This window comes from Prionailurus viverrinus, chromosome C2 (genome assembly GCF_022837055.1).
Source record: "Prionailurus viverrinus isolate Anna chromosome C2, UM_Priviv_1.0, whole genome shotgun sequence".
In the NCBI taxonomy this organism is placed as follows: domain Eukaryota; kingdom Metazoa; phylum Chordata; class Mammalia; order Carnivora; family Felidae; genus Prionailurus; species Prionailurus viverrinus.
Genome location: NC_062569.1, coordinates 150,535,203 through 150,561,568, shown reverse-complemented (window position 1 = coordinate 150,561,568; position 26,366 = coordinate 150,535,203). Strand labels below are relative to the sequence as shown.

The 26,366-nt window shown below is 45.7% G+C and overlaps 3 protein-coding genes across 14 annotated transcripts in view; 1 reads left to right on the top strand and 2 right to left on the bottom strand.

The window, feature by feature from the left end:
- Positions 1-5,490: 5,490 nt before the first annotated feature.
- On the bottom strand, positions 5,491-13,085 carry LOC125174566 (carbonyl reductase [NADPH] 1-like). Its single transcript, XM_047874071.1, is given in 5 exon segments — positions 5,491-6,220; positions 11,783-11,890; positions 12,650-12,709; positions 12,712-12,952; positions 13,080-13,085. Coding segments are annotated over 5 exon segments (897 nt in total). The 3' UTR covers positions 5,491-5,738.
- Positions 13,086-14,699: 1,614 nt separating this feature from the next.
- LOC125175207 (carbonyl reductase [NADPH] 1) lies at positions 14,700-18,284 on the bottom strand. The gene is made up of 3 exons (XM_047875567.1): positions 17,875-18,284; positions 17,198-17,305; positions 14,700-15,374 (listed from the first exon to the last, which is right to left on the bottom strand). The coding sequence occupies exons 1-3, from the start codon at positions 18,161-18,163 to the stop codon at positions 14,938-14,940; spliced, it is 834 nt and encodes a 277-aa protein (XP_047731523.1). The 5' UTR covers positions 18,164-18,284; the 3' UTR covers positions 14,700-14,937.
- Positions 18,285-23,657: 5,373 nt separating this feature from the next.
- Positions 23,658-26,366, top strand: part of SETD4 (SET domain containing 4) — a 71,366-nt gene continuing 68,657 nt past the window's right edge. For 9 of the 12 annotated variants that reach the window (XR_007155755.1, XR_007155756.1, XR_007155757.1 and 6 more), the window contains exon 1: positions 24,617-24,725. The gene's annotated coding sequence lies outside the window, so the exon portion shown is untranslated. Of the gene's footprint in view, positions 23,764-23,951; positions 24,219-24,616; positions 24,726-26,366 lie in introns of those variants that run through there. The other 3 variants (XM_047875793.1, XM_047875791.1, XM_047875792.1) reach the window with 3 other exon arrangements.

The following is a 26,366-nucleotide window of genomic DNA, read 5'->3' as shown; positions in this document are numbered from 1 at the left end:
ACCCCGCTGCTATAAAGCAGCTCCACTGCCTCGAGTACTAAAACAATTGAAATAGAGGGATCTCTAATAAACTTTAACAGGTTCCTGTCTCTGAACCTTTTCCTTTGCGTCTCACCCCTTGCACAGATACACACCCTTTTCTTCTTAGTTCCCCTGCCCCTATCCATTTCTTGCACTCAGTTTTGCTGGAAACGTATCATACCAGAATTACTCCCAGAAAAGGGAAGGGATTCTAGAATTTGACAGTCGTAACCAAAATCACCAACAAGGGAAAATAAGTGACCCTTGGGTACCTTTCCTGTGTGGGTTCTCTGAGGGCACTATAGCTGAGTCTGAGGGTGCTGTTAATCTATTCCTATTGGATCAGCTATCATCCTCTTATGGGTAAAACCATCAACCCATATGGGCAGAATCCACAGTGTACATCCCATCAAGATTCACATAGGTCCCTCAAAACCACACCCTACAAATAGAGAAGCCCTTCAAGGCATCAAGCCCATAATAGATTACAAGGCTCAAGAGCCTCATCCCCTGCACAAGTCATTGTAACAGACCTGTTTTACCTGTAAAAAACAGAAAAAACAAACAACCAAAAAACCCTAACCACTGAGGATGGAGGTTTGTCCAAAACCCCAGAGCAACCAATAACATTGTTAACCTCAGCACCCTATTTGTCCCAACCCACAAACAAAGGTACTGACATCCATTGCCGCTGAAGGCAAATTTTTCACTGTAATAGCCCTATGCAGTACAGTTTTTATGATTGTAGTTGATAAGGACAGCCAGTCTCTTTTCACCTTCACTTGGGAAGAATGGCAATGCACAGGGACAGTAATGTCCCAGGGCTACACAGAGAGTCCTTTCTGTTTTGACACACGGTTAGAGGCTGATTTGGATGATAGTAAGTTTTCTGCAGGCTCTCCTTTGTCTCAGCATGTAGATGATTTGCTTCTCTGTTCACCTTCTCAACCGACTTCACAGGAAGATCGCATCTACCTGTTAAAACTTGGGCCATAAAGAGACATAAGGGCTCCAGGGAAACCAGTGCAGTTAACCCAGACTCAGGTCAGAAACTTAATGCATGAGATCTTGAAATGAGAACTGTATTTGGACTCCGAGGATTTGGCGTTGCTAGCAACTGACAGGTTACCTTTTGACTCCCCATGACAATTTACAGGAAACTCCTCTAACCAAAGCAGATTTTTTATGGTTTCCTGATGGCTTCTATTTAAAGGATGGTAATGGTAAAATATCATGCTGCATAGGCTATTACAACTCCCTTAGAGGTCACTTCATTCTTAAAAGACTTTTGGGAGTAAGTGAGCACTCGAAGAGTACAGAGAATAACCAGAAAGGAAACGACTGAAGAAGCAGAGTCTCTTAGGAAGGGTTGCAATGGTTCAGAAATGACAGCCGAGTCTCTTTTGAAGAGCTGGAATGGAGAAGGTGGGGACAAACCCAAAGGACAACTGTTAGGATCTGGTCAGTGATAATCAGGAGGTGGGCATAGTGAGCTCATTTATCATAGTGAGTGGATGGTGGGGTCTGTGACCAGGATGATATTAGGAAAGTACAAGTGTCATCTGGACATGTTTTAGATGTTTAGATGGGGGTGTGTGTAGGGGACTGGACTGCAATTTGAGAAGGGAAGGGAGGACATCCTGAGGAAAGGGAGAGGCAGGAAGAGAACTATGTGTTTGGAGCTCTGGGAATGTTCTAGGCAGGTGAAGGATTTTAGGAGGCTCTAAACAAGTTTGGATAGGGACGAGTCCACTAGCCTGAATAAAACCACTCAGAAGGAGGGAAAGGGAGAAGAAAGGGTCCAGGAAGAAATCCCCAGGGAAGTGCACCTGTGAGGACACAGAGCCAGAAAAAGCCTCTGGGAGGAGAGTTTGGAATGAAGATATAAAGGAGAAGAAGAAGCCAGTTGTGAAAGGCCAGTGGGACAGAGGGCACTGCTGAGTGCTGGACACATGTGTACAGAGTCCTAAGGGGAAGGGGACCTGTCCAGGTGGGGACACAGCAGGGAGGCCGGGGTGGCTGAGCAGGGAGAGGGAGCAGGGCCTGTAGATGCGGTCAGAGAGGCAGGGCCAGATCATTCCAGAAACAGTACCGCTGTAAGTTGTCACACCTACTTTAGGGTTTCATTAGAGGCAGCAGTTCTGTGCACATGTCTCAGGAACCAAAGAAGTTTGTTTTCAATGTCACTTCTGCTTGAATATGTAAGGGTGTGTGATCATTAGCTGGTAGGGGAGAAGGAGAACAGGTTAATAAGAAGTAGCCATCTGAGAAGATTTCCCCAGTCACCTTAAAATTTTTTGTTGTATGTGCAATCTGGTCAATTCTCAGTAATGTGTAGATAGGTGAACAGTTTGTCCCAACTTGTATTATCTGGCTGGTTGATGTTGTGTAGCTTTGTTATTTGGCACCCATTGCAAGAAGCTAAGATAAGGGGGCACAATGGCATTTCTACATATGACTCTTTGGCATTTTTTGTGTATTTCAAAATAAGTTAAAAATTCATAGAGATGCACAAAGTCCAACAGAGAGAATCTTTCAAAAACCTGGGTAAAGTCCCTGAGAGTCTGATCCATGGCAATGCCAAGGTTCTCTGGCTGGAAAGGCTTGCAACTGCTGGAGGTTTCTGTTCTCCCTGCACGTCCAATCTGACCTCTTTCCCTAGGAAGGCCATTCTAGAACCCCTCAGAGCTGTAGGCCCCACAGCAGCGCTTCAGACACCCACCCCAACCGCTTCTGGGTAGTCCCCTAAGAGAGGTTTCCTGGCCTAAGAGCTCCAATGTTCTTAACCTCGAAGATGATACCTTCGAAAATGATGCTCTAGTTGTTGACCAACATGTGAGGTCCCTGTACTCCTTCGGCAGGAAGTCATGCAGGGCGCAGATGCTCTGCAGGTCCTTGATGTCCAGCAGGTGGAAGCAGGGGCTCAGGCCCTTGGCTGAGGGTCACACAGCCGACTGTCCCCACGCCTCATCCAGCACTATGAACATCATGTTGCCCGAGAACTGCAGGCACAGGTTGTACGTGATGGAGAAGCCAATGCCTTGTTGGCCCTGGTCACCAGTGCCACACGGTGTCTGAACACATGGCTGTGTGGAGGGCTAGCGAGGTCCTGTGTGTGGAGCTGATGGTGCTGTGGGCCACACGGAGGGCTAGTGGTGCGGAGGCCTGGCCACAGTCAGAGATGCCAGTAGAACTGTGTTCTGGGATCCAGTGCTGTGATTCCTAGAGCCCAGGCGCTGCCTCCGTTCCTCCATGAAAGCAGGGACCAGATGTTCCAGGAGGTTCCCTAATAACACTATTCCAGATATGTCCTTCCTGGGGCTGCACTCTGAGCCCAACTAGGATTCTGTCCTCTTAGGATCCCTCCTCTGAGCCAAGCAGTGCTTTGAGGAGTACTGATGTGCTTCCCAAAACAAAGGTTGTGGGTGATTGATTAAAAGGATGCTAAAGTTTCATAGCTTTTGAGGGAACAATTTTGGGAGAACCTCTATAGGAGAAAAAGAGAGCAATTATCTTGGGAATAGGCCTTTCATCTGCAGAATGGGAATGGTTGCCTTCTAAGATACAGTGAAATTGTTCATACAACAAAACCGGTATTGAGCATACAGATCTCCTTGCTTTCTTAGGAGAATCTCAAGGGTGAGAAATAGATTTAGGTCCTGTGCTGAGACTGGGGTGTGGGCAGGGCTCCTCCCTCAGTGTGAGTCCCAGTGTGCCCCCAGATGAGGCAATGTTTATGAAGTTCATGTGGGCCAAGGCAATGATTGCAATGTTTAATTTAATGGTTACACAATCCCGTTTTCCTGTAGTGCCTACTTTTTTGTTTTCTTTAAGGTCACATTTAATAAGTATTATATGTAATTAGGTGTTATTTTTAAAGTATTGAGGAAAAAAGACCTGTGATGCTGGGATATATTTCTAAACTAGCAGTAGACGTGATATGTCTTGTCCTTGATATTGATACTCCTCAAGGTTCATTTTAGAAATACAAGCTAACAGGGAGGAAATTAACAGCCTTGTTGAAGAGAAAACATTAAAGGAAACCTCACTTATATTTTTTATTTCATTTTATTTTTTAAAAGGCTGTTTTTAAGTAATGTCTATACCAAACGTGGGGTTCCAACTACCAACCTTGAGATCAAGAGTCCCATGCTCTAACGACTGAGCCTCCTAGGCGCCCCACAGGAAACCCGTTTCCAAATAGAAACCTTACCCCATGGGGCACCTTGGTGGCTCAGTCAGTTGAGCGTCCAACTCTTGATTTTGGCTCAGGTATTGGTCTCATGACTTGTGAGATCGTGCTGTGCCTCGGAATCTGTGAGGATAGTAAGGAGCCTGCTTGGGATTCTCTCTCTCCCCCTTCTATCTCCCCTCCCCTGCTCATGTTCTCTCTCCAAATAAACTTAAAGGAAAAAAACAAAACCGTGCCTTTGCTTTGCAGGGCCTATCAGTTCTCATTTCTGTCAGCCTAAAAACCCCTGGTGAAGACTGAAAAATAATCATGAGAGGAGGGAGTCTGAACAATCTGGATGCTTCTGTGAGGGGTGGGAGGTGGTGGGCATTCACGGATGCCCCTAGGGAGCCAGGCTGGGTGTGTGGCAGTAAGAAGCTCCCCTCAGGGCCCTGGATGTGTCAGGTCCCAGTCCGGGGATGCCTATGGAGGGCAATTTGCACCGCCCTTGTTTTCAGCCTGTTCACCTGTATTAGTTCCTTTGCTCTTCATGGAAATCCTAAGACTTCCCCCGAATTGTACACTTGAGGAGATTGACATACAGCAACATGCAGGATTTTGCTCAAGGTCAACCCATAGGTGGCAGAGCCAGGATCTTTTCATTTCCAGATGTTTGTTTTGAAAGCTTTCAAAGAGAGAAGTGGAAAGAATAGGACTGTGGACACCCATGTGTCCTCCAAACTAGCCTCAGTAGTGATGAGTATGTTACTATCCTTCACCTTCTGTAGAGATTTTGCTGGACCGTGTTAATGTTACAGACTTGACCATTTCTCCTTACATGAATAGCGCATTCACCTTGAGATTTGACAGTAATTCTTTCATATCCATTGATACCAATCCTTATTCACTTTTCCTCCTTGTCTCAGGTTGTCTTATGGATGCACCTCTAGTGCCCACTCCCATTTCACACCTTGCAATTGTGGGGTTTTTTTTCCCCAATGAGTTTGCTATTTAAAGAGACCACAACAATGTCTATTTTGTAGTAGAGGCTGATAAAGTATGCTAGTTAGGGAAATCTAGCCCTATTCATGGGTTTATATATTGTCTCTGGTGACTTTCAAGCTACAAAAGCAGATTTGATTCGAGACCACTGGCTTGCAAAGGCAAAAATATTCATTATGTGGCTCTTTCACTAATGTTTACCAACACCTGAGTTAAACTGTCCCTTCTCTTGACCTAACTTAGGGTCTGTTAGACTTTGGGGCTGGTTGGCAAGAAACAATCTGCACACATGGACATTTACTTATAATTGTTTATTCATCTATGATGTTCATTCATTGTTGGTTGGCATTAATTCCACTTTTTCTTCTCATGTATCACAGAAGAAATCACAAAAGACTTCCCAGAATTAGTAGCCAATTCAATTTAAGTACTCAGTATGGACAGTGATTCTTCCTCCTCCTCCTTTTCCTCCTCCTTCTTCTTCTACTTCTTCTGATATGAACATTGTTAACAGTGTAGTCCTTTTGTTCATATCATGGAAGTATCATAATGGGACCCATGGAGGGAACTGAGAGGGGGGTCCCCATTGTTCATCTTTCTTCTCCATTACAAACTCCTCGTGAGGTCCCTTAGCATCTGAGGGCAAAAGGGCCAAGTAGACGGGGGTCTCTGCTCCTTCTTCTGGGCTTTTAATGGCTGTAGGTCCACCCATGTCTGTTCTCACCCACCTAGGGCAGCAGGCATTCAGAAGGATCCTGTCTCCCCTCCTCTGCTCACTCAGTTTCCTGGCATGGATTCTGGACAGGACAGTGATACCCATCTTTGACACTCCATATGTGAGTACTTTCATATCAGGGCAGCCTTCCTTCCTGTGTACCCCGTTCTTTGTGTCTTCCACAAACTTGTTCATGAGCCCCACCAGCTCCTCCTCTGTGATAGTCTCACTTCTGAACTTCTGCTGAAGTTCTGAGCTGCAGTTGTTAAGAACTATGAAGCTTGTTATGCTAGACACAGTGACCACTCTGCCTAAAATACAACACAAATGGTCACGTAGAATCGCATGTGTAAGAATGATGAATACCAAAATCGCTTAGATTTGCCCATTTGGGAGACAGTTACCAGTTTGCTAGGAGTGTGAATGTAGTCTTCCTATATAAATGAAGGACAAAATCCAATATTGAACCTTGCAAGACTCATAATGTCTCAGAGGACGTCAGAGAAATGATCTAATGGGGTGTGCAGTGCCCAGATGTCCCATAAAGAAAAGAAAGTGACTTATACAGGAACGTGCTATCAGAAGGTAAGTCAGTGCTCACTGCAATCATGAGTAGAGAGCCACTTTTCTTCACAGATCCCCTTTGGAACCATCTTAACATCTTATGGTCCCATGGGCAGTGCTCTATGAACAAGTGCATATTAACCAACAAACAACTGATCATTTTAGTGATGACCTTTTGAAGAAGAACAGACTGCATGTGTTTTGTGGGCTGTCCCTCTGATATAACCAGGTAAAAACAAATCACCTCAGTGGGCTAAGGTGTGTGGTATTTTCTCTATGTTGGAATTTCATCAACTTGGGAGCAGTGAGAAAACACCAGGCAATATAGTTATGGGAAGGGGCAATGGAACAGTCAAATGTTAAAAAGATAGTATAAAAAGAAATGCTACAACATGGATGAATCTTGGTAACATTACCCAAAAGAAAGTGGCCAGTCACAAAAGACTACTCATTATATGATTCTCTATAAATGGGATGTCCAGAGAAGTAGATGATCAGACAGATAATAGATTAGAGGTGCTTCAGGCAGTGGATTGTGGGAAAAGAGGGCTGGTGCTAAGGGCACAGGTTCTCCTTGGGGTGATGACAGTGTGCTAATCTTAAAGCAGTGATTGTTCCACAAGTCTGTCCATATACTAAATTCCACTGAATTGCATACCTGAAATGGGTAAAGTGTATGATATGTGAATTGTATCTCAGTAAAGTGGTTAAAAGTGTAAAGCAATCTCACAGTTCTCACTAATTCTTTTTCAAAAATATAGTTATTATTCATAAAAGTGAACTTACATTGACATGTATAAATAGTTTACTATTTTTCCATCTACATGAGTATCTTTAGCCTAATAGAAAAATTATGAGAATTTACGAACAATAAGAGCTTCAATAAATTAGGGAACTATCCCTATTTTATGTAAATATCTGGGTAAGACAGTCATGGTCACTTAACTCTGAGCTCCATCCCACTAAGGAATGCCAGTGCCATACAAGTTCAGTGTAAGAGATAATGCATGACCCTGTGATTCTCATTGGTGGTGTTTAGAGATAATTAAAATGAATTGCAGAAACTGTCTTATTAATGTAACAGGTTTCTAAGATGAATACCTTTGAGAAAGGAGTCAGTTACTCCATACTTCCTTCCATCTACAACATACTAAGCTAAGATTAATGGAACTTAGGGGCAGCTGGGTGACTCAGTCAGTTAAATGTCTGACCCTTGATCTTGGTTCAGGTCATGATCTTGTGGTTTGTGAGTTCGAGCCCCGCGTTGGCTCCATGCTGACAGCTCTCTCTCTCTCTCTCTCTCAAAAATAAATAAACATTAAACAATATTTTTAGAAAAGTTAAATGTTTTAGTAAGCAGCTCTCCGATTTTATTACTTCTCACTAGTTTATTTCATTTTCAAAAATCATTTGCCTCTTTCACAACAGAAGTAACATATATTAACGATTTGAAGTTTCAAGAACAGAAGTGTGTGAAATAAGACAAAAGTAGAGGAACCAACATTGGGCAACTGCTATAGTAGAAAGACTGCTGCATTTACTCCCTAGGGTGTGGAGCCAGTTTCTTAAGTACGTTTAGTATAGATAGTAAATGGAAAACTCTACTAACGTTCTGTAGGCTGTTTGTAATGAAGTGATGACCTCTTTTCTATTCTCTATTTTCTATCTCAGGAAGTCTAGTATCAGCTGTGAAAATGCTTACCTGTAAGCGTGATGGGGAGTAAAAGGTTTTGTAGGTAAATTCCTGGTAGTAGATGCTGCAACCAAACCCTCTTCCTCAGGCCTGTCCCATGCACTGAGCACATCCCCAAGTGGGCAGGGTGGCTGTCAGGGGGCTTCTCCTAGAACTGGGAGAGATGGTAGATGCTTCTGGTCTGACAGCTCAGGACAGGAATCACATGAGAAGGAATGGGAAGCACTTGTGGAGTTTATACAGCAAAGACTCTGATCCAAACATTTTTGTCGTCAGCGTGGACTCATGGCTTTCAGGTGTCATTTCGGAATGCACGCAGCCTATATACTAAGAAGTGTATGGACCATCCCAGCGTCCTTGTGCTAAGGGTGTGTGAGTTCATGTCAGTGTGTGATATGTATGTGAATGGGAGTGTGCGTGAGACAGAGACTGTATGTGTGACTATAAGTATGTGACACTGTGTGTGAGGTAGTGTGACAGTTGCCCTGTCACAGTGACTATGAAAAGCACATTACCCAGGTAAGAAAGGACTCTTGTGCTGGTGGGGCCGGGGTGTGTGTTGGGCTTACAGTTTATCCAGACCATTACTCTGTATGTGACCAGGGATCTATTGTTAGGAAATCTCTCACTATCTCCTACTCTCCAAATCTCACTGTCCCCAAGCAGAGCCACAGTGATCTACACAATGCAGGGTATTTTAGATATCATCTCATTGGGGGTCACAAATTTCAAGTGCATTACTTGATTCTCAAGGCTATTCAGAGTCTATAAGTTCAAGCTGGTTCTTGTGACCTTTGATGATTTCACATTCATCACATTCCCTGGAAGATTCATGTTTTCTGATATCAAGAGGACCAGTTGTTAAGTCTCTGGACTGATAGAGGGTTTTCACAAAACACCTCAGGGTTTTAAATGTGCCTCCTGTGGTTTTCCCTGAGGTACCTGGGGCCCTGAGACGAGGAAGACATAGGCCCAATCAAGCAGAGTCCTTATTTTGTTTCTCTAAACTTACCAGGTAAGGCTTCATTTGGAGAGGGGGATCAAGTAAAAATGATTTGAGGACCTTGAGTAGTGGGAAGAACCACTAGTTTGGATGTCCCATGACCTCAGTCTGCAACCAGCTGTGCTCGTGACCTTGAGATTCATTATTCCTCCATGTTATTAATGGGCACCATATATAAGATGCCCAGTACATCACATCTAGAATGCCCAGCCACCTATCCTTTCTAGAACCAATATGTCAGGGGGTGTGTGTGAGTGAGTTACGTTTACTATTGTAATTTTCCAAGCAAATTCCTCTAGTGGCGTTTCAGACTAAGGATATTGCAAAGCAGTACCTTTTCAAATGAAGGTTGAGAACACCTTTTTTAAGGTTTCCTTGATAAGTGCAGCGTTAACAAGACTGTATTTCCACCTAGTACTTTAAGCTAATATCTGATGAACAGCAATGTTCAGATTTCCAGTTTGCTCAATTCCTTAGAGATGTTTATATCTTAGTATCTTTTTGAAATAAAACCATAGATAAAGACAATAAAGAGGAACAACAGCTTATCCTTTTAAAGAGAGTATCCTTCTCATTCAGGAATAGGAATTTGCGGGGAAGGGGAGGGAAATGATATAGAATGTGGGAAAGGGTTTACATGACCTTGATACTGATTGCCTGGTTAAGACTGGTGGTGGGCACCTGGGTGTTGTAGATTCTTAGTATTTTGTTTTTGTGGCTAAATTATTTCAGTAAAACTCTTTTTGAAGAAAGGATTAAAAAGTAAGAAGAATGAACATATACTATTGTGACCTTAGGTTCACGATTCTGTCTTTTGGTTTGTCCTTTCATGCCAAAAACCAAAGCAGACATTGGAAGCAGACATTGGATTTTTGAATAGGTTCTGAACTAGAGAGATCTGGTGGACGTCATTCAAGATTGTTCTTTCTATCCTGGTTTCCAAAGTAGGTGGGAGGTGGGAAAGTATTTGCTTTTGGTTATGCTAGCTAGGATTTCTCCCAGATAGTCTTGCTAAAGGGTGTAAAGTTATGGTAACATGTAAAGTTATGGTAACTGCTGTGGCTGCCATCCCCCCAAACAATGGAAGAACTCTCCTATTTTCAAAGTCAAGAAAACCCTGCTCTTACACTGAGAGTATAGCTTGCATTTCTAGGTCCCTGAGTCTAATTTTTCCGAGTCAGGATCAATTGTTTGATTAGAGCCTGCCTCAGCAAATGCAGGAGAACACTCATTTCTCATTCTGGTCCATGACCAAATACACAGCAGGCACCCACACTGTTCTGCAGGTGAGAAAACAATCGGCCAGAAGTGAGTTTTGCCTTCTAAGGGATACGTGTAGGAAGTGTGATGCTGGCACAAGGAACTCGTCCCACATCAACCTTATGGTGAGTAAAGGGGTCAGGGGACATTTGAGAGCCGCCCTTTGGGTGCCGGTGAAACCAGTGGTAGAAGGAGAAGTAGTAGAAATTTCCAGGAATGAAGAGGCAGTGGGGGCAGAACTGAGAGTAAACTGTATACGCGTGTGCTCACTCAGGCCAGACACCCTAATCTTTCTAAAAGTGTCACCTCACTTACTCAGTGTACTAAATGAGTGGTGGTTCTCCCATCATATTAACGTGGAGGTAAATATTAAAGTGGTTTACAACCAGGGAATTATAGCAGTTTGTTTTGTGCAAACATTGAACAAGGTGAGGGGAACTGATGGGCCTGGACTTTGGCAGGTCTGATGACAGAGATCCCTAGAAGCTACGCTCAGGATTGGGCTTTGGTCTTGGACTTTTGGGAGTAAATGAGCACCCAGAAAGTACAGGGAATAACCAGAAAGGAAAAGACTGAAGAAGTAGCGTCTCTTTGGAAGGTTACAATTGTCCAGAAATGACAGCTGAGTCTCTGTTGGAGAGTTGGGATGGAGAAGGTTGGGGGCAAATCCATAGGGCAACTGTTAGGACCTGGTCAGTGATAATCAGGAGGTGGGCATGGTGACCTCATTTGTCATGGAGGGTGGATGGTGGGGTCTGTGACCAGGATTATATTGGGAAAGCACAAGTGTTATCTAGATGTGTGTTAGAGTTTTAGGTAGAGGTGTGGGGCGGGGGGAGGTTGGAGGGCTGGGATTTGAGGAGGGAAAGGAGGACATCCTGAGGAGAGGGAGAAGCGGGAAGAGAACTATGTGTGTCTGGAACTCTGGCAATGTTCTAGGCAGGTGACAGAGTTTAGGGGGCCCTAACAAGTTTGGATGGGAAGAGTCCACTAGCCTGAATAAGATCACTCAGAGGGGGGGAGAGGGAGAAGGAAGGGTCCAGGAAGAAATCCCCAGGGAAGTGCACCTGTGAGGACACAGAGCCAGAAAAAGGCCTCTGGGAGGAGAGTTTGGAATGAAGATATAAAGGAGAAGAAGAAGCCAGTTGTGAAAGGCCAGTGGGACAGAGGGCGCTGCTGAGTGCTGGACACGTGTGTACAAAGTCCTGAGGGGAAGGGCACCTGTCCAGGTGGGGACACAGCAGGGAGGCCGGGGTGGCTGAGCAGGGAGAGGGAGCAGGGCCCGTAGATGAGGTCAGAGAGGCAGGGCTAGATCATTCCAGAAACAGTACTGCTGTAAGTCGTCACACCTACCTTGGGGTCTCATTAGAGGCAGCAGTTCTGTGCACACGTCTCGGGTACCAAAGAAGTTTGTTTTCATCGTCACTTCTGCTTGAATATGTAAGGGTGTGTGATCATTAGCTGGTATGGGAGAAAGAGAGTAGGTTAGTAAGTAGTAGCCTTCTAAGAAGATTCCATGCAGTGACAGTAACATTTTTGTTGTATGTGCAATCTGGTCAATTTTCAAGTGTGTAGGTTAGTGTACACTTTGTTCCAAAGGGAATTATCTCACGCAGTGATGCTATTTAGCTTTGTAATTTGGCACCATTGCAAGAAGCTAAGGTAAGGGTGCACAAGGCATCTCTGCATATGACCCTGTGGGATTTGTTGTGTTATTTCAAAATCAGTCAAAATTCATGGAGAGGGGCACTTGTGTGCCTTAGTCGGTTAAGCGTCTGACTTTGCTCAGATCATGATATTGCAGTTTGAGTTCAAGCCCCACATTGGGCTCTGTGCTGACAGTGTGGAGCCTACTTGGGATTCTCTCTCTCCCTCTCTCTCTTCCCCTCCCTGCTCTCTCTCTCTCTCTCTCTCTCTCTCAAAATATACAAATAAACAAACAAAAGACTCATGGAGATTCTCAAAGAGAGAAACATGCAAAAAACCCAGGTGAAGTCCCTGAGAGTCTGATCTATGGCAATGCCAAGGTCCTTTGGCTGAAAAGGCTTGCAGTTCCTGGAGGGTCCTCTCTCCCTCTGCCTCCAGTCTATCTTCTTCCCTAGGGTGGGTGTTCTTGATCCCCTCGGAGCTATGGCCCCACAGCAGCGGTTCAGACACCAGCTCCAAACTCACCCTGGCTGGTCCCCTAAGGGAGGTCTCCTGGCCTTCCCATGTCCTTACTAGCAAGGGCAATGCCCATGTTGTTCACCAGCACATCCAGGCCTCCGTACTCCTTGCGCGGAAGTCACGCAGGGCGCGGATGCTCTGCAGGTCGTCGACGTCCAGCAGGTGGAAGCGCGGACTCAGTCCCTTGCCCTGGAGCTGCTGCACGGCCGCCCGTCCCCGCGCCTCGTCCCGTGCCGTGAGCACCACGTCTCTGGAGAACTGCCGGCACAGGTCGCGTGCGATGGCGAGGCCAATGCCCTTGTTGTTCCCAGTCACCAGTGGCACGTGGGATGTGTGACGGCATGACTGTGTGGAGTGCTAGGGAGGCCCTGTGTGTGGGGCGGATGGTGTTGTGGGCCACACAGAGGGCCAGTGGTGCGGAGGCCTGGACCCAGAACTGTGTGCTGGTATTCAGTGCTGTGACTCCTAGAACACTAGGCCCCGCCTTCATCCTTTCAAGAAAGTTACAGCGAAGGTACCAGAAGGCTCTCTATACCAAATCTGTCTCCCCTGGGGCTGCACTGTGTCCTCTTAGGATCCCTCCTCTAGGCCCAGCATTGGTTCTGGTTGGAATGCTGTGCTCCCCAAAATAAAGGTGGTTGGTCATGGATTTATATGGGGTTGAGATTCATGGTAGGTGAACTAAAATTATTTTGGGAAAACCCCAGCAGAAAAAAAGGAGCACAGATATTGTCATGAGCATGTGTCCTTTCTTCCTCTGCAGAATGGATAAGGTTGCTTTCTTTCCAAAATTCAGTTTAGTTGCTTACACAGAACTGCCTTTGGGGACAAGATCCCTGTGCTTTTTAAAGAGAAATTCAAGAGGGAGAAGTAGAGAATTAGGTCTTGTCCTAACTTTTGGGCTTCTCCCTCAGTGTGACTGCCAGTGGGCCCTGAGAGGGAGGGAATGTTTATGAAGGTCACTGAGGGCTGACACATTGCTTAGAATGTTTAATGGTTATATAATCCCATTTGCCTAAATTGCCTATTTTTTATGTTCTTCCAAGGTCACAGTAAATAAATGTTACATATATGGTGTTATTTTTATGGTATCAAAAAAAAAGATGTTTGTGATGCATTGCCAAAGTAGTAATTGAGATTCTATTGTGTTGCTCTACACATTGAGTTTCCTCATGGTCAGATTAGAAATACAAGCTCACAGGGAGGAAATGATTCACCCCTTTGAAGTGAAAAACTTTTAAAATACGGACCCTACCCTTGCTTTCTGGGTCTGTCACCTTTCATTTGGGTAAGCCTGAAAATCCCTGGTGAAGAGTGAAAAGTAAGAGACTCTTAAAATCTGAGAACAAACTGAGGGTTGATTGGGGGGGGGGTGGGAGGGTGGGTGATGGCCATTGAGGAGGGCACCTGTTGGGATGAGCACTGGGTGTTGTATGGAAACCAATTTGACAATAAACTTTATATATATATATATATATATATATATATATATATATATATATATATATATATATATATATATATATAAAGAAATGTAATCAGTAAGTAGAAGCATCTTTAGAACAGGGATGTTCCTGTGAAGGGAGGCAGGTGGTGGGTGTTCATTCAGGCCCACAGGAGCCAGGCTTGGTTTGGGCAGGAAGAATCTTCTGTCACTTTGGTGTCCTGGAGCGAGTCACTTGGGAGTCATGATCTACACCCAATCTATACTCAGTTCCTCCCCTTGTCTCAGATCGCCGTATGGATGTATCTTGTGTTCTCACTCCTATTTCACACGTGGCAATTGTTTTTCCCAAGGAATCCGGTATTTTAAGAGATCACAGCAGATGTGTTGCCCAGGTTATACCAGAGGCTGGTGGAAAATGCTCCCTGGCACATCCAACCATGCTCATTGGCTTATGCGTTGGCTCTGGGTTCTTTCAGCTACAACAGCAGATCCGAGTAGATCTTATAGGGACTGTGTGGCCTGCAAAGCTAAAAGTATTACTATCTGTCTCTTTCTATAATGTTTGCTTACTCTTGAACTAGACTATAACTTCTCCTCATCTACTTAGGTGTATTAGATTTTTCTGCTGGTTTAGCATATACAGTCTGTACAAACAGGCATTTATAAAGAACCATTTATTCATTTCTGGTGTTATTTCACTGATTTCATTTTTCTCTGCCTTTTCACAGCTAAAATAAAAAATCTTTCACAGAATTAGCAGACTACTCAAATACAAGTAGGGATATTTTACACTTTGTTTTGTTTTGGATAGGGATAGTATTGACAGGGAAAGAGTTCTTTTGGGCAAGGGAGGGGGTTTCACAGACGGCCCCATAGATGGAACCATGAATTCGGTTCACCATTGTTCAACTTTCTTCTCCATAACAAACTCCCCGTGAGGTCCCTCAGCATCTGAGGGCAAAAGGGCCAAGTAGACGGGGGTTTCTGCTCCTTCTTCTGGGCTTTTAGTGGCTCTAGGTCCAGCCATGTCTGTTCTCACCCACCCAGGGCAGCAGGCATTCAGGAGGATCTTGTCCCCTCTCCTCTGCTCACTCAGTTTCCTGGCATGGATTCTGGACAGGACCGTGACACCAATTTTTGTCACTCCATATGCAGTATCAGGCCAGCCCTCCTTCCTGTGCACCCCGTTCTTTGTGTCTTCCACGAACTTGTTCATGAGCTCCACCAGCTCCTCCTCTGTGATGGTTTCACTTCTGAACTTCTGCTGCAGTCCTGGGCTGCAGTTTTTAAGCGATCTGAGGCTCACTATGCTAGACACATTGACCACTCTGCCTAAAATACAACACAAAATGTTATGGAGAAGGGCAAAGAAAGATGAATTCCAGTTTCGCTAAGATTTGGTACTAGAAAATTTCCACTGAAGTATCATGAGTTTGCTGTGAGCATTAATGAAGACTGCCTGCATGAGTCAAGGACAGGACGGTCCTAAACTTGTTATACCCATAATGTCTCCAATGATGCCTGAGAAATGCTCTGGTGGGGAGGGCGCCGAGCAGATGCTCCACAGGAAATCGGAAATGGCTCCTATAAGAACATGCTCACAAGGATGAATGTAGGCCTGAGAACCTGAGTGACATCTCTGTGGCAGATTTGCTCATGTGATATGGACCGAACCAACTGTGAGTGACCAAGTGGGACTCTAGCAATGTGCCAGCATCTCTTGATTCTTATTTTTCTGTTAGATGTGCTACTGCACTGTGACGTGGTGTCACATTGGACTTCTTAGTAATATTCAACTACCATTTATAAACGAATCATATGATGCTATGGAGAATGATGAGCAAATGTACCGGAAGACTGAGTGACCGTCTGCTCAGGATGTAATACTGATGGAAAATGACAAGCCTGATAAAAAACTGGATTTACCTGTCAGCTAATTTCTATACTGCTAAATTAATTAAACAAGGAGGCCATTAGTTTGCAGTGGCTCTAATACCCTGGTGGCATATGTAGCAAACCAAAATCAATGCCTGTAAATGCCTCAAACTTACAAAACTGAAACCTAAGGACGACCGATCACAAACAACCAACTAAGCTTGAAGTTACATTCAATCAATAATTTTCTTCCTTCAATTCTGGGTTTTTCTGTATAATAGTCCTTCCCTGAGCACCTGTCGATGGAGCATTGCTAACTACTTCTGGTTTTGTGCTTCCTGATCCAAATACAGTTAAACCTTGACAACCCAGGGATTAGGAATTGCTGAATCCCCATGCAGTAGAAAAATCTACATTAACTTTTGATTTCCCCAGAAGTTTACTGATAGTTTGATTTTGACTGAAGGCATATCCATGACATAAACAGTCGATTAACATACATGATGTATTCTTACAATAAAGTAAGGTAGAGAACAGGTTAAGAAAATCGTAAATAAAAGAACATATATAGTACTGTACGTATGCTTATTGAAAAAAATGTGCATATAGGCAGCCTGAGCAGGCCTGGACAGAGGCAGTGGTGTGGAGGCCTCTCCAGGTGACAGCAGGCCTGAGGGACAGTAGAGCTGCCTCATCTGCCTGGAGATATACCACTGGCCTGTGGCCATCTGTGGCACATGTGAGTGTGCAGGCCTTCTGGAGGCAATGGGGAGGGATCTGCACCTGGCCTGGGCAGGGCGTCCTGAGGAGAAAGAGAGGCAGGAGGAGAACTATGTGTGTCTGGGGCTCTGGGAATGTTCTAGGCAGGTGACAGTTTAGGGGGCCCTAACAAGTTTGGATAGGGAAGAGTCCACTAGCCTGAATAAGATCACTCAGAGGGAGGGAGAGGGAGAAGGAAGGGTCCAGGAAGAAATCCCCAGGGAAGTGCACCTGTGAGGACACAGAGCCAGAAAAAGGCCTCTGGGAGGAGAGTTTGGAATGAAGATATAAAGGAGAAGAAGAAGCCAGTTGTGAAAGGCCAGTGGGACAGAGGGCACTGCTGAGTGCTGGACACGTGTGTACAGAGTCCTGAGGGGAAGGGCACCTGTCCAGGTGGGGACACAGCAGGGAGGCCAGTGTGGCTGAGCTGGGAGAGGGAGCAGGGCCCGTAGATGAAGTCATAGAGGCAGCGGCAAGATCATTCCAGAAACACCACTGCCTGTGTCCCTTGTCACACCTACCTTGGGGTCTCATTAGAGGCAGCAGTTCTGTGCACACGTCTCGGGTACCAAAGAAGTTGGTTTTCATCGTCACTTCTGCTTGAATATGAAACGGTGTCGGATCATTAGCTTTCAGGGAGAAAGAGATTAGCGTTAATAGCAGTCATGTGGTAAAAATTCCACAGAACGGCATATGAAGGAAAAGTGCATGTGAAATGTGGTGAATTTTTTGTAAAACTGGCCTCTAGTTCATAGTATTGTGCCAGTGACAGTGTCCTCATTTGATAAGGTTGTAGAATGTTGTAGGATGGCACCATCTTGGGGAGGGTGGGTGAAGGGGGCACACACGGGATCTGTGTTCACCAATTTGTGCCATTTTCTTGTTTATTTCAAAATGCATTAAAAATCCACCCAACTGCCCTAAAATCCAATCCCAGAGAAACCCTGTGACAACCTGGAAAGAATCCGAGGAGTCTCAGGAAACACAAAGGTCACTCTGGATGAAAAGCGCTGTGATTCCCCTGGGACTTGGCTCCAGCCCCACCCCTCTCCCCCACCCCTCCTTCAGCCCTACGGAGCCATTTTGGACGCCACGGGCGCTGAGAGCCCCACCGCAGCGATTTCCCCAACAGATGCAGCCCACCCTGGCTGGAGGTGCTCGGTGGTGTCCAGATCCCTGCGTGCCCCCATCCCCTTACTCTTGAAGGCGATGCCCGCGTTGTTGACCAGCACGTCCAGGCCCCCGTACTCCTTGCGCAGGAAGTCGCGCATGGCGCGGATGCTCTGCAGGTTGTCGATGTCCAGCAGGTGGAAGCGGGGGCTCAGTCCTTCGGCCTGGAGCCGCTGCACTGCCGCCTGTCCCCGCGCCTCGTCCCGCGCCGTGAGCACCACGTCCCCCGAAAACTGCCGGCACAGGTCGCGCACGATGGCGAAGCCGATGCCCTTGTTGGCCCCGGTGACCAGAGCCACGCGGGTGTGTGACGACATGGTTGCGCGTGGGGTGCACGAAGTACTTGCGCGGGGAGCGGACCTTCTGAAGGCGTTCGCGGCGCCCGGTGTCTCTGGAGTTTATGCACAAAGTTCGGCGCGCCTGCGCGAGGTTAGAGGGCGCTAGGGGCGCGCGGGCGGGACGCACCTCCCCCTTAGGGCGTGGCTTCCCGGGAACCTCCCAGGGGTGGTAGAGAATGGGAAGGGCCGGTGGGTGGCAGAGGCTGGTTAGGTAGCTGCCCGCCTGGCAGCGGAGAGAATCATTCTATTTGGCCATGTCCCTCAGTGAGTCTAAACTGAGCCTGTATCCCTGGTTCTCCAAGGGTTTTTCTTTGTATCCTCTCAACTATTCAACCATTGACTTGTGTAATTCAACAAATAGGGCATTTGTAGGGACTTTTTTGTTTGTTTTTCCGGGTGAGGAAAAAAAATCTCTTGAAGTGTTTGGAACTATAGTTGTGGAATAAGCTAGGAGATCAAGTGTGTGTTGTTTTCTTCCCTAAGTATGTGAAAGCAAATCTACCGGTTTGTCCTTGGTTGGTTTTCACATTAGAGTGGGGAACAGTCACTAAATCGTTACAGGGTTACCTCCCTCGACACTTGCAGGGTCATCAGGTTACTTATATGCAGGTTCTGCAGTGTACAGGTGGAAGGAGGGGGTTGAAGCCCTTTCTTACATTCAAAATAACTTGTCAGGGTGCATCTTATTTTCCCCATTTTATTTTTTATTATTTTTTTTAATGTTTATTAATTTTTGAGAGAGAGAGGGAGTGAGCGGGGGAGCAGCAGAGAGAGAGGGAGACACAGAATCTGAAGCAGGCTCCAGGCTCTGAGCTGTCAGCACAGAGCCTCATGCGGGACTTGAACCTGTGAATCCGGAGATCATGACCTGAGCTGAGGTAGGCCACTTAACCAACTGAGCCACCCAGGCGTCCCTCCCCATTTTAAAGCGAGGAAATGGATCCTAAGAAGTTCATAAATTAGGTCAATGGTGGGAAATGAATTTTCTTTTTTCTTAAAAAATCTTTAATGTTTATTTATTTTTTGAGAGAGACAGAGACAGAATGCGAGTGGGTTAGGGACAGAGAGAGAGGGAGACACAGAAGCAGAAGCAGGCTCCAGGCTCCAGGCTCTGAGCTGTCAGCACAGAGCGCGATGCGGGGCTCGAACTCACAATCCGTGAGATCGTGACCTGAGTGGAAGTCGGACGCTCAACCGACTGAGCCACCCAGGCGCCCCTCTTATTTCTTATTTACAACAGAGGAAAAGGGGACTATGAAACCAAATCTCATTTCTGCACTGCCTGGTATGATAGCCATGAGTGGCTATTTAAACGTAAATTTAATCAAAATAGTACAACTTAAAATTCAGTGCTTAGTTACGTTAGCCATATTTCAAGCCTAGTAGTCACATGTATTAGTGGCTGCTGTTTTGGATAATGCAGATCTATAGTATCTCCATTACAACAGAAAGTTACAAGCAGTGCTTTAGATAGTTTCCAATTATGTTGCAATTCAAGGTGGGTTTCCAATTAGTTGCAAAAAACAAACAATTTGGGAAACACCTTTGCTTCTTTTTGACCCAAATTTTTGAGGTAATTGCAGATTTGCATATAGCAGTCTATATGCAAAAAGATACAGAGATTCCTTACGCTTTACACAGTTTTCATCTATGGTAAAATTTTGCAACAATGTAGTAGGATATCATAATAAGGATAGTCACATGAGAACAATCCATCAATCATATTCGGATTTCCTCAGTTTTACTTTTACTTGTGTATTTGGATCTATACAATGTTATCACATGCTTAGGTTTGTCTGTCCACCACTAGAGATGTTGAAAACATTTCCATCAGCACAAAGATCCCCATTGTTGCTTTTTTATAGCCAAACATCTCTCTGTTGCCCACCCCCGCCTCCACTCAATTCCCTGGGAAGCAGTAATCTGTTCTTCATTTAAAAATTTTATTGTTTCAAAAATGGTATAGAGATGGAGTTGTGTAGTGTAACCTTTGGGGATCTTTTTTTTTTTTTTTTCACTCAAGATAACTAAGTGCTTTGTTTTGGATTTTCTCCTTTATCAAAGTGTATACTTGGTCTGTCATTTGCTGGCCTCCCTCCACACCACTCCCTACTTTCTTCTATACTTGGGGTGATCCAGTGTGAAAAGGAAGTGGGATGAATTAAATTCACTAAATTAAGCCACAGAGATAGTACATAGTGTGCAGGGAACTTTGGGCATGGTGAGAGGCCTGCTGTTTCAAAAGGCAAAACAAGAGGACCACGAATCATATTTTCTGCCTGATTTGTTTAGCCCTTTGGTACTTGTACCAACACAAGACTTGATGGCCAATGACGCAGGATGCTCAAGAAAATGCAATGCATAAAATATCACATGGAAATATGAATTTAGCTTATGATGAAAGTGGTATTAACAATTATGGGGGTAAGAAAGAATTATCCCAAAAATGATTGCATAAGGTACACTGATTAATTTCTAACAAGACAAAAAAGTGCTTTCTCACTTTTTAAATGTATAGTTTTATAAATGTAACCATAAAACAAGTGTAAGGAAAAATAACTAAAATTTGTGGGAAAAGGACTTTGTAAGCATAAGAACAGGGGAAGCATCACAAAGGAAAGGACAGATTTAAGTATGGGAAATGTTTTGAAACTTTATTTTTTTGAAAAGCATGCTAATTTAAAGCCAGTGAATTAATTTCTGTTTTGATGATTTTTATCTTTTTTTTCCCCGTCACGTTTGGGTCTTGATCCTGGTTGTGTATCTGCGAGGCCACCACCACTTTCCATACATAGCACCTTGTCTGACCTCTGAACAACTTGAGAAAGAAAACAAAAGAGTAAAGATGAAGGCCCCAGATCTCTGTTAGTACTGCTGGTGTTTAGCATGGAAGATACTCGTTAGTTGTGAGTCAAGTCTGAGATCATCCTGGCTGCTATATGGAGAAAGAATTTTTATCATGTCTTTTTTTTTTTTTTTAATTTTTTTTTCAACGTTTATTTATTTTTGGGACAGAGAGAGACAGAGCATGAACGGGGGAGGGGCAGAGAGAGAGGGAGACACAGAATCAGAAACAGGCTCCAGGCTCTGAGCCATCAGCCCAGAGCCTGACACGGGGCTCGAACTCACGGACCGCGAGATCGTGACCTGGCTGAAGTCGGACGCTTAACCGACTGCGCCACCCAGGCGCCCCTATCATGTCTTTTAACTTGTGGAATAAATCCACATCTTTTCTACCCACTGGTTAAAAGCAGTTGTTCTGTCCTAAAGTACCCAGTTCTATGGTGTCTACTAACATAAAAGATGTAGGGAAACAGTATTGTTAAATGACAAGTTATGAAGCTCTTAGGGTCTTCCCTTGCCCACGATTATTTACCCTCACAGAACTCTGACACTGGCTTTTCTTCTTACATTCTAAGCTTATATAGATGTTCAATAAGCCTTCTTAAAAGGGTGGTGCATGAATTTTAATTCCCGGAATCAAATTGTGACGGAGCTGCTTAGGAGATATGAAAATCTAAGCAATTTACTTAATTTTATCAAAGATAAACAACGCTGGATACTGGCTAAGGTGGTAAGGACAGATTTTAATCAGTAATATACTACTGAAACAGGAAATTGGGTCCAGCGTGAAATGAACTTAACTTGGATTTGTATGGAGGTGGCTGAGTGTTTTAAAGGGAGAATAAGGGCACAGAGAGGGGGAATGGAGGGGCTTGAGTAGAGTCAGGGAAATGAAGAATTACCAAGAGTGTGTTAGTGTAAATGCCATTAGGCCAGCTGTGTGGGCTACACAGAGACTGGGAGACAGAGGCCCTATCTTTTCTGATGATTACATTTCAAATCCTTAAGAAAGACACTACTGAGTTGTAAGAGATAGATTTATACCTCACATGGACAGAGGAAGGACTCAGATTGTGAATCCTTTTTAGTAAATCCTCTAATAAAGGGTGCTGAAGGGCCCATTATCAATTGTTGGTTAGAACAAACAGATATTCTTTTTTTTTTTTTTTTTCAACATTTATTTTTCAGACAGAGAGAGACAGAGCATGAACAGGGGAGGGGCAGAGAGAGAGGGAGACACAGAATCGGAAACTGGCTCCAGGCTCTGAGCCATCAGCCCAGAGCCTGATGCGGGGCTCGAACTCCCGGACCGCGAGATCGTGACCTGGCTGAAGTCGGACGCTTAACCGACTGTGCCACCCAGGCGCCCCCAAACAGATATTCTTTTGATAGAGGGCTTGGATCACCTTAAGGATGTGGCTGTGAGCTATTAGAAACTATGTTAGTGTTTGCTTTTTGAAAATATAATGCTAAGTCTTTTAATTTGTGTGTGTAGGGGGCGGGTAGTGGATGAAACCAGTTGTTCTGAGTTTGTACTTTTCGTAGGCCAGGGTTGAGGTCTAGTTGAGAAGCAGCCTCAGAGCAGCCTGGCTTGAGTTCGCTGAAGCGGAGCATCTTTGTCAATTCCCATCTAGAAAACGGTAGTAGACATTATTTTCCTCCTTCATGAAAGGAAAATACTTGTTTCATGTGATCCTTTTCTTCCTGTCTTGAATGCATTTGTGTGAGATCGTGATGCTGGAGCTGCAGAAACACTGTCTTGACACCATGAGGAAGCAAACTACAGGTGAAAATTAGAAAGAGCCTTGATCCTTGATGACGGCATGAATCATAGATTCAAATCTGAACCGACGTTTTGCGGTCCCCCTTTTACTTTTCAATAAACGTAATTTTAGAATGGATTTGCTGCAAAGTGGCAAATGTACTAGAGAACTTCCATATACTCCTCATCGAATTCTATTATTAGACTCTTACTATTATTGGTCACAAGGAAGCAACATGGAACAGTAGTATTGACTAAGCTCCGTGCTTTATTTGGATTTTACTAGCTTTCCCCTTAGAACCCTTTTTCCTTTCCGGGATGCCCTCCTGAATACCGCATTACATGTAACTGTCATGTCTCCTTAATTTTCTCCGCCTAATGAGAGACTCTCAGAGTTCACTTGCTTTACACGAACTTGACAGCTTTTGTCAATGTACATGGTCGGGTGTTTTTGGGTTTGTCTAGTATTTTCCGCAAGGAAGAACTGGGGTTATGAGGTGTCGGGAGGAATACCAGAGATGAACTACCCTTCTTACATATGGTGAACCCAGCGTCAACATGATTACTATTAATCCTCATCACGTGACCAGGGAGTATCAGCCAGGTTTCTCCACTGTAGTTAATATTCTCCCCTTTCCACAATGTACTCTCTGGAAGCAAGTCACTAAGCATAGATGGCAATCAAGGCGGGGGAGGAAGCAGAAATTGAGCTCCATATCCAGGAAGGACTTGAACTTCGGTAGAGATGGTACCGGGAGAGCTACTCTAAAGAACGTGAAGTGGGGCGGGGCTAACCGAGTAAAGGGGCGAGGCCGGGTCGGCCGGGGAAGGGAAGGGCGGGGTCAAGGCAAAGGTTGGCAGGTAGGGCCTGACGCTGTCTGCTAGGACGCTACCTCGGCCCGAGTCGGTGGATAGAGGGACCAGGCGGGGCCTGGCGGCTTTAGGGGCCGGGCCGGGACGCACGCCGGAGGAGGTTCGTCCCCTCTATTAGGGAAGGAAGGACTCCGCAGGCCAGCTGTATGGAGCTCAGCTTCCCTGCCCGGGAACCGCTGGATTTTCTTACCCCTGACCCCGGCGCGGCGTGGGGGGCGGAGCGGCCGTGGCGTTTCCGGGAACCCGGGCGCACGCGCACACGAAGGCGCAGGCGCAGTCGCACGCCAGGAGGCGGGGGCTACAGCACCGCTAGAGCTCCGCGGGTCGCCCGAGGACTTGGGTTGGTCAGGACTCGAAGCGGGCGTGGCAGCTCGACGTCTCCGTGTGCCGCTGGGCTCTTGCCTTAACCCACGTTTGTCTGGCGCGCTGATTTTGGTTTCCTCGTGCGGTGTGCCCGGCGCCGCCGCCGCGAGGTGAGCCGGAAGGCCGACGGGGAGACGGAAAGCGGTGAACCCGGGGTCCCGGTCCCGGGATCGGGGAGCGCTGGAGCTCTCCGTATGTTTTCACTGTTCGGGGTGAAGAGAACAGCTCAGCTCGCAGACCCCCACCAGGCCTGGCGTTACGCTGCGACGGCCGTCACCCCCGTCACCTGGCCATCCCTCAGCGGGTGTAGCCCCTTCAACCGCGGTCGAGTCGCGCTGGGGGTGCGCGGGAGCCTGCGGCCGGGAGTTCGTACCGCCGGGGCCGAGACCCGGCCTCCCGTGCGAGTCCGTGCCTGTGGGAGCGAGGCCCGTGGCGTTCGTCGCGCTGTCACCCGGCGTCCGGGTGCGGGCGGAGCGCTGGGCACCGGAGGGGACGGGCCGCGGTTGGCCTCGGGACTCTGGGTAGATCGGCGAGCCTTCCCCTGCGGGGGTGGGGTCGCCGTGGCGCCAGGACTTCTTCCTCGTTTCCGTCCGGTGTTTATGAGTCCAAGAGTTTAAAAGCAGTCGTGTGGTTACGCTGCATACATATGCCCGCCCCTAAGGAATATTCCTGTTGTGTCACTTATGTGTTGAGACATAGGTAAGGCAGAGAGCAGGAGGCTGCCAAAGTAATAGTAAAGGCCCCCTGCCCGGGCACGTCTTTGGAACAACCTTCCTTAAATCCTCTTGTTTTATAAACGTACAGGATGCGTCAAAAGCCAACCCCAACGGGATCATTGAATATTCTGCAGCTTAATTTTTTTCACTTAATGTATCTTGAACACGGTGCATACCTTCCTCTTATTAATGGCTGCATAATACTCCACTCCATTGTCTGTATCATGCTGGTGTGCTTAATGGATTTCATTTTTTATGCTTCCAAAGAAGTACCATGTAGAAACTGCAGTGGTCATTTTTTAGCAGGAAAATAACATTTTTTAAAATTTAAATTCACGTTAATTAACATATAGTGTACTGGTTTCAGGAGAATTTAATGATTAATAATTTAATGATACAGTAACACCCAGCAAGTTCCCTCCTTAATTCTTATCACCCATTTAGCTCATCCCGCTGTCCACCTCCCCTCCACCAACCCTCAATTTGTTCTCTGTCTTTAAGAATCTCTTATGATTTGCTTCCCTCTCTGTTATTATCCTGTGTTTTTCCCTCCCTCCCCCGATGTTCACTGCTTTGCTTCTTTTTATTAAAAAATTTTTTTTAATGTTTATTTATTTTTGAGAGACATAGACAGAATGCAAGTAGGGGAGGGGCAGAGAGAGAGGGAGACACAGACTCCGAAGCAGGTTCCAGTGTCTGAGCTGTCAGTACATAGCCTGATGCGGGGATCGAACCCATGAGCCAGGAGAACATGACCTGAGCTGAAGTTAGACTCTTAACTGAGCCGCCCAGGTGTCCCCATCTGCTTTCTTAAATTCCACATATGTTGGGGCACCTAACTGGCTCAGTTGGTTAAGCATCACACTTCACCTTAGGTCATGATCTCAGGGTTCTTGAGTTTGAGCCTTGGGTCGGGTCTGTGCTGACAGCTCAGAGCCTGGACTCTGCTTGGGATTCCGTGTCTCCCTCTCTCTCTCTGCCCCTCTCCCCCTTTCTCAAAAATAAATAAACAAATTCCACATATGGAAATCATTGTTGCAATTGGCAAGACTTCATTCTTTAAAAAAAATTTTTTTTTTAACATTTATTTTTGAGAGAGCGAGAGAGACAGAGACAGAGTGTGAGCAGGGGAGAGGCGGAGAATAATGGAGACACAGAATCCAAAGCAGGCTCCAGACTCTGAGCTGTCAGCACAGCCTGATGTGGGGCTAGAACCCACAGACAGTGAGATCATGACCTGAGCTGAGGTCGGATGCTTAACCAGCTGAGCCACCCAGGTGCCCCAAGATTTCATTCTTTTTGAGTGCTGAGTAATATTCCAATAGTCAGTGTAGATTTCCCGATCATTTCTTTGTTTTGTCTGACTTCTTGGTGGTCATTTCCTCTGTAATTTGTTGCAAACTCCCATTTACTTCTATTGATTTCACGATCCTAGTTCTAAGAAGAAATTATTTACTTCACATTGAAAGAGCATTTAAAGAAAAACCAAACTGCTTAGAGAGAGGGAGCATGTGTGTGCGAGTGGGGAAGGAGTAGAGAGAGAGGGGCAGAGAGTCCCAAGGAGGCTCTTGGCTGTCAGCGCAGCGGGGCTCATGAATTGTGAGATTATGACGTAAGCTGAAAT

Coding starts and splice junctions, on each gene's coding strand:
- LOC125175207 (XM_047875567.1), bottom strand. CDS start 18,163: ATGTCGTCACACACCCGCGTGGCTCTGGTCACCGGGGCCAACAAGGGC. Junction 17,306..17,874: donor CGCGGGCATCGCCTTCAAGA/GTAAGGGGATGG, acceptor TCTCCCTGAAAG/CTAATGATCCGACACCGTTT. Junction 15,375..17,197: donor GCCTCTAATGAGACCCCAAG/GTAGGTGTGACA, acceptor GTTGTATTTTAG/GCAGAGTGGTCAATGTGTCT.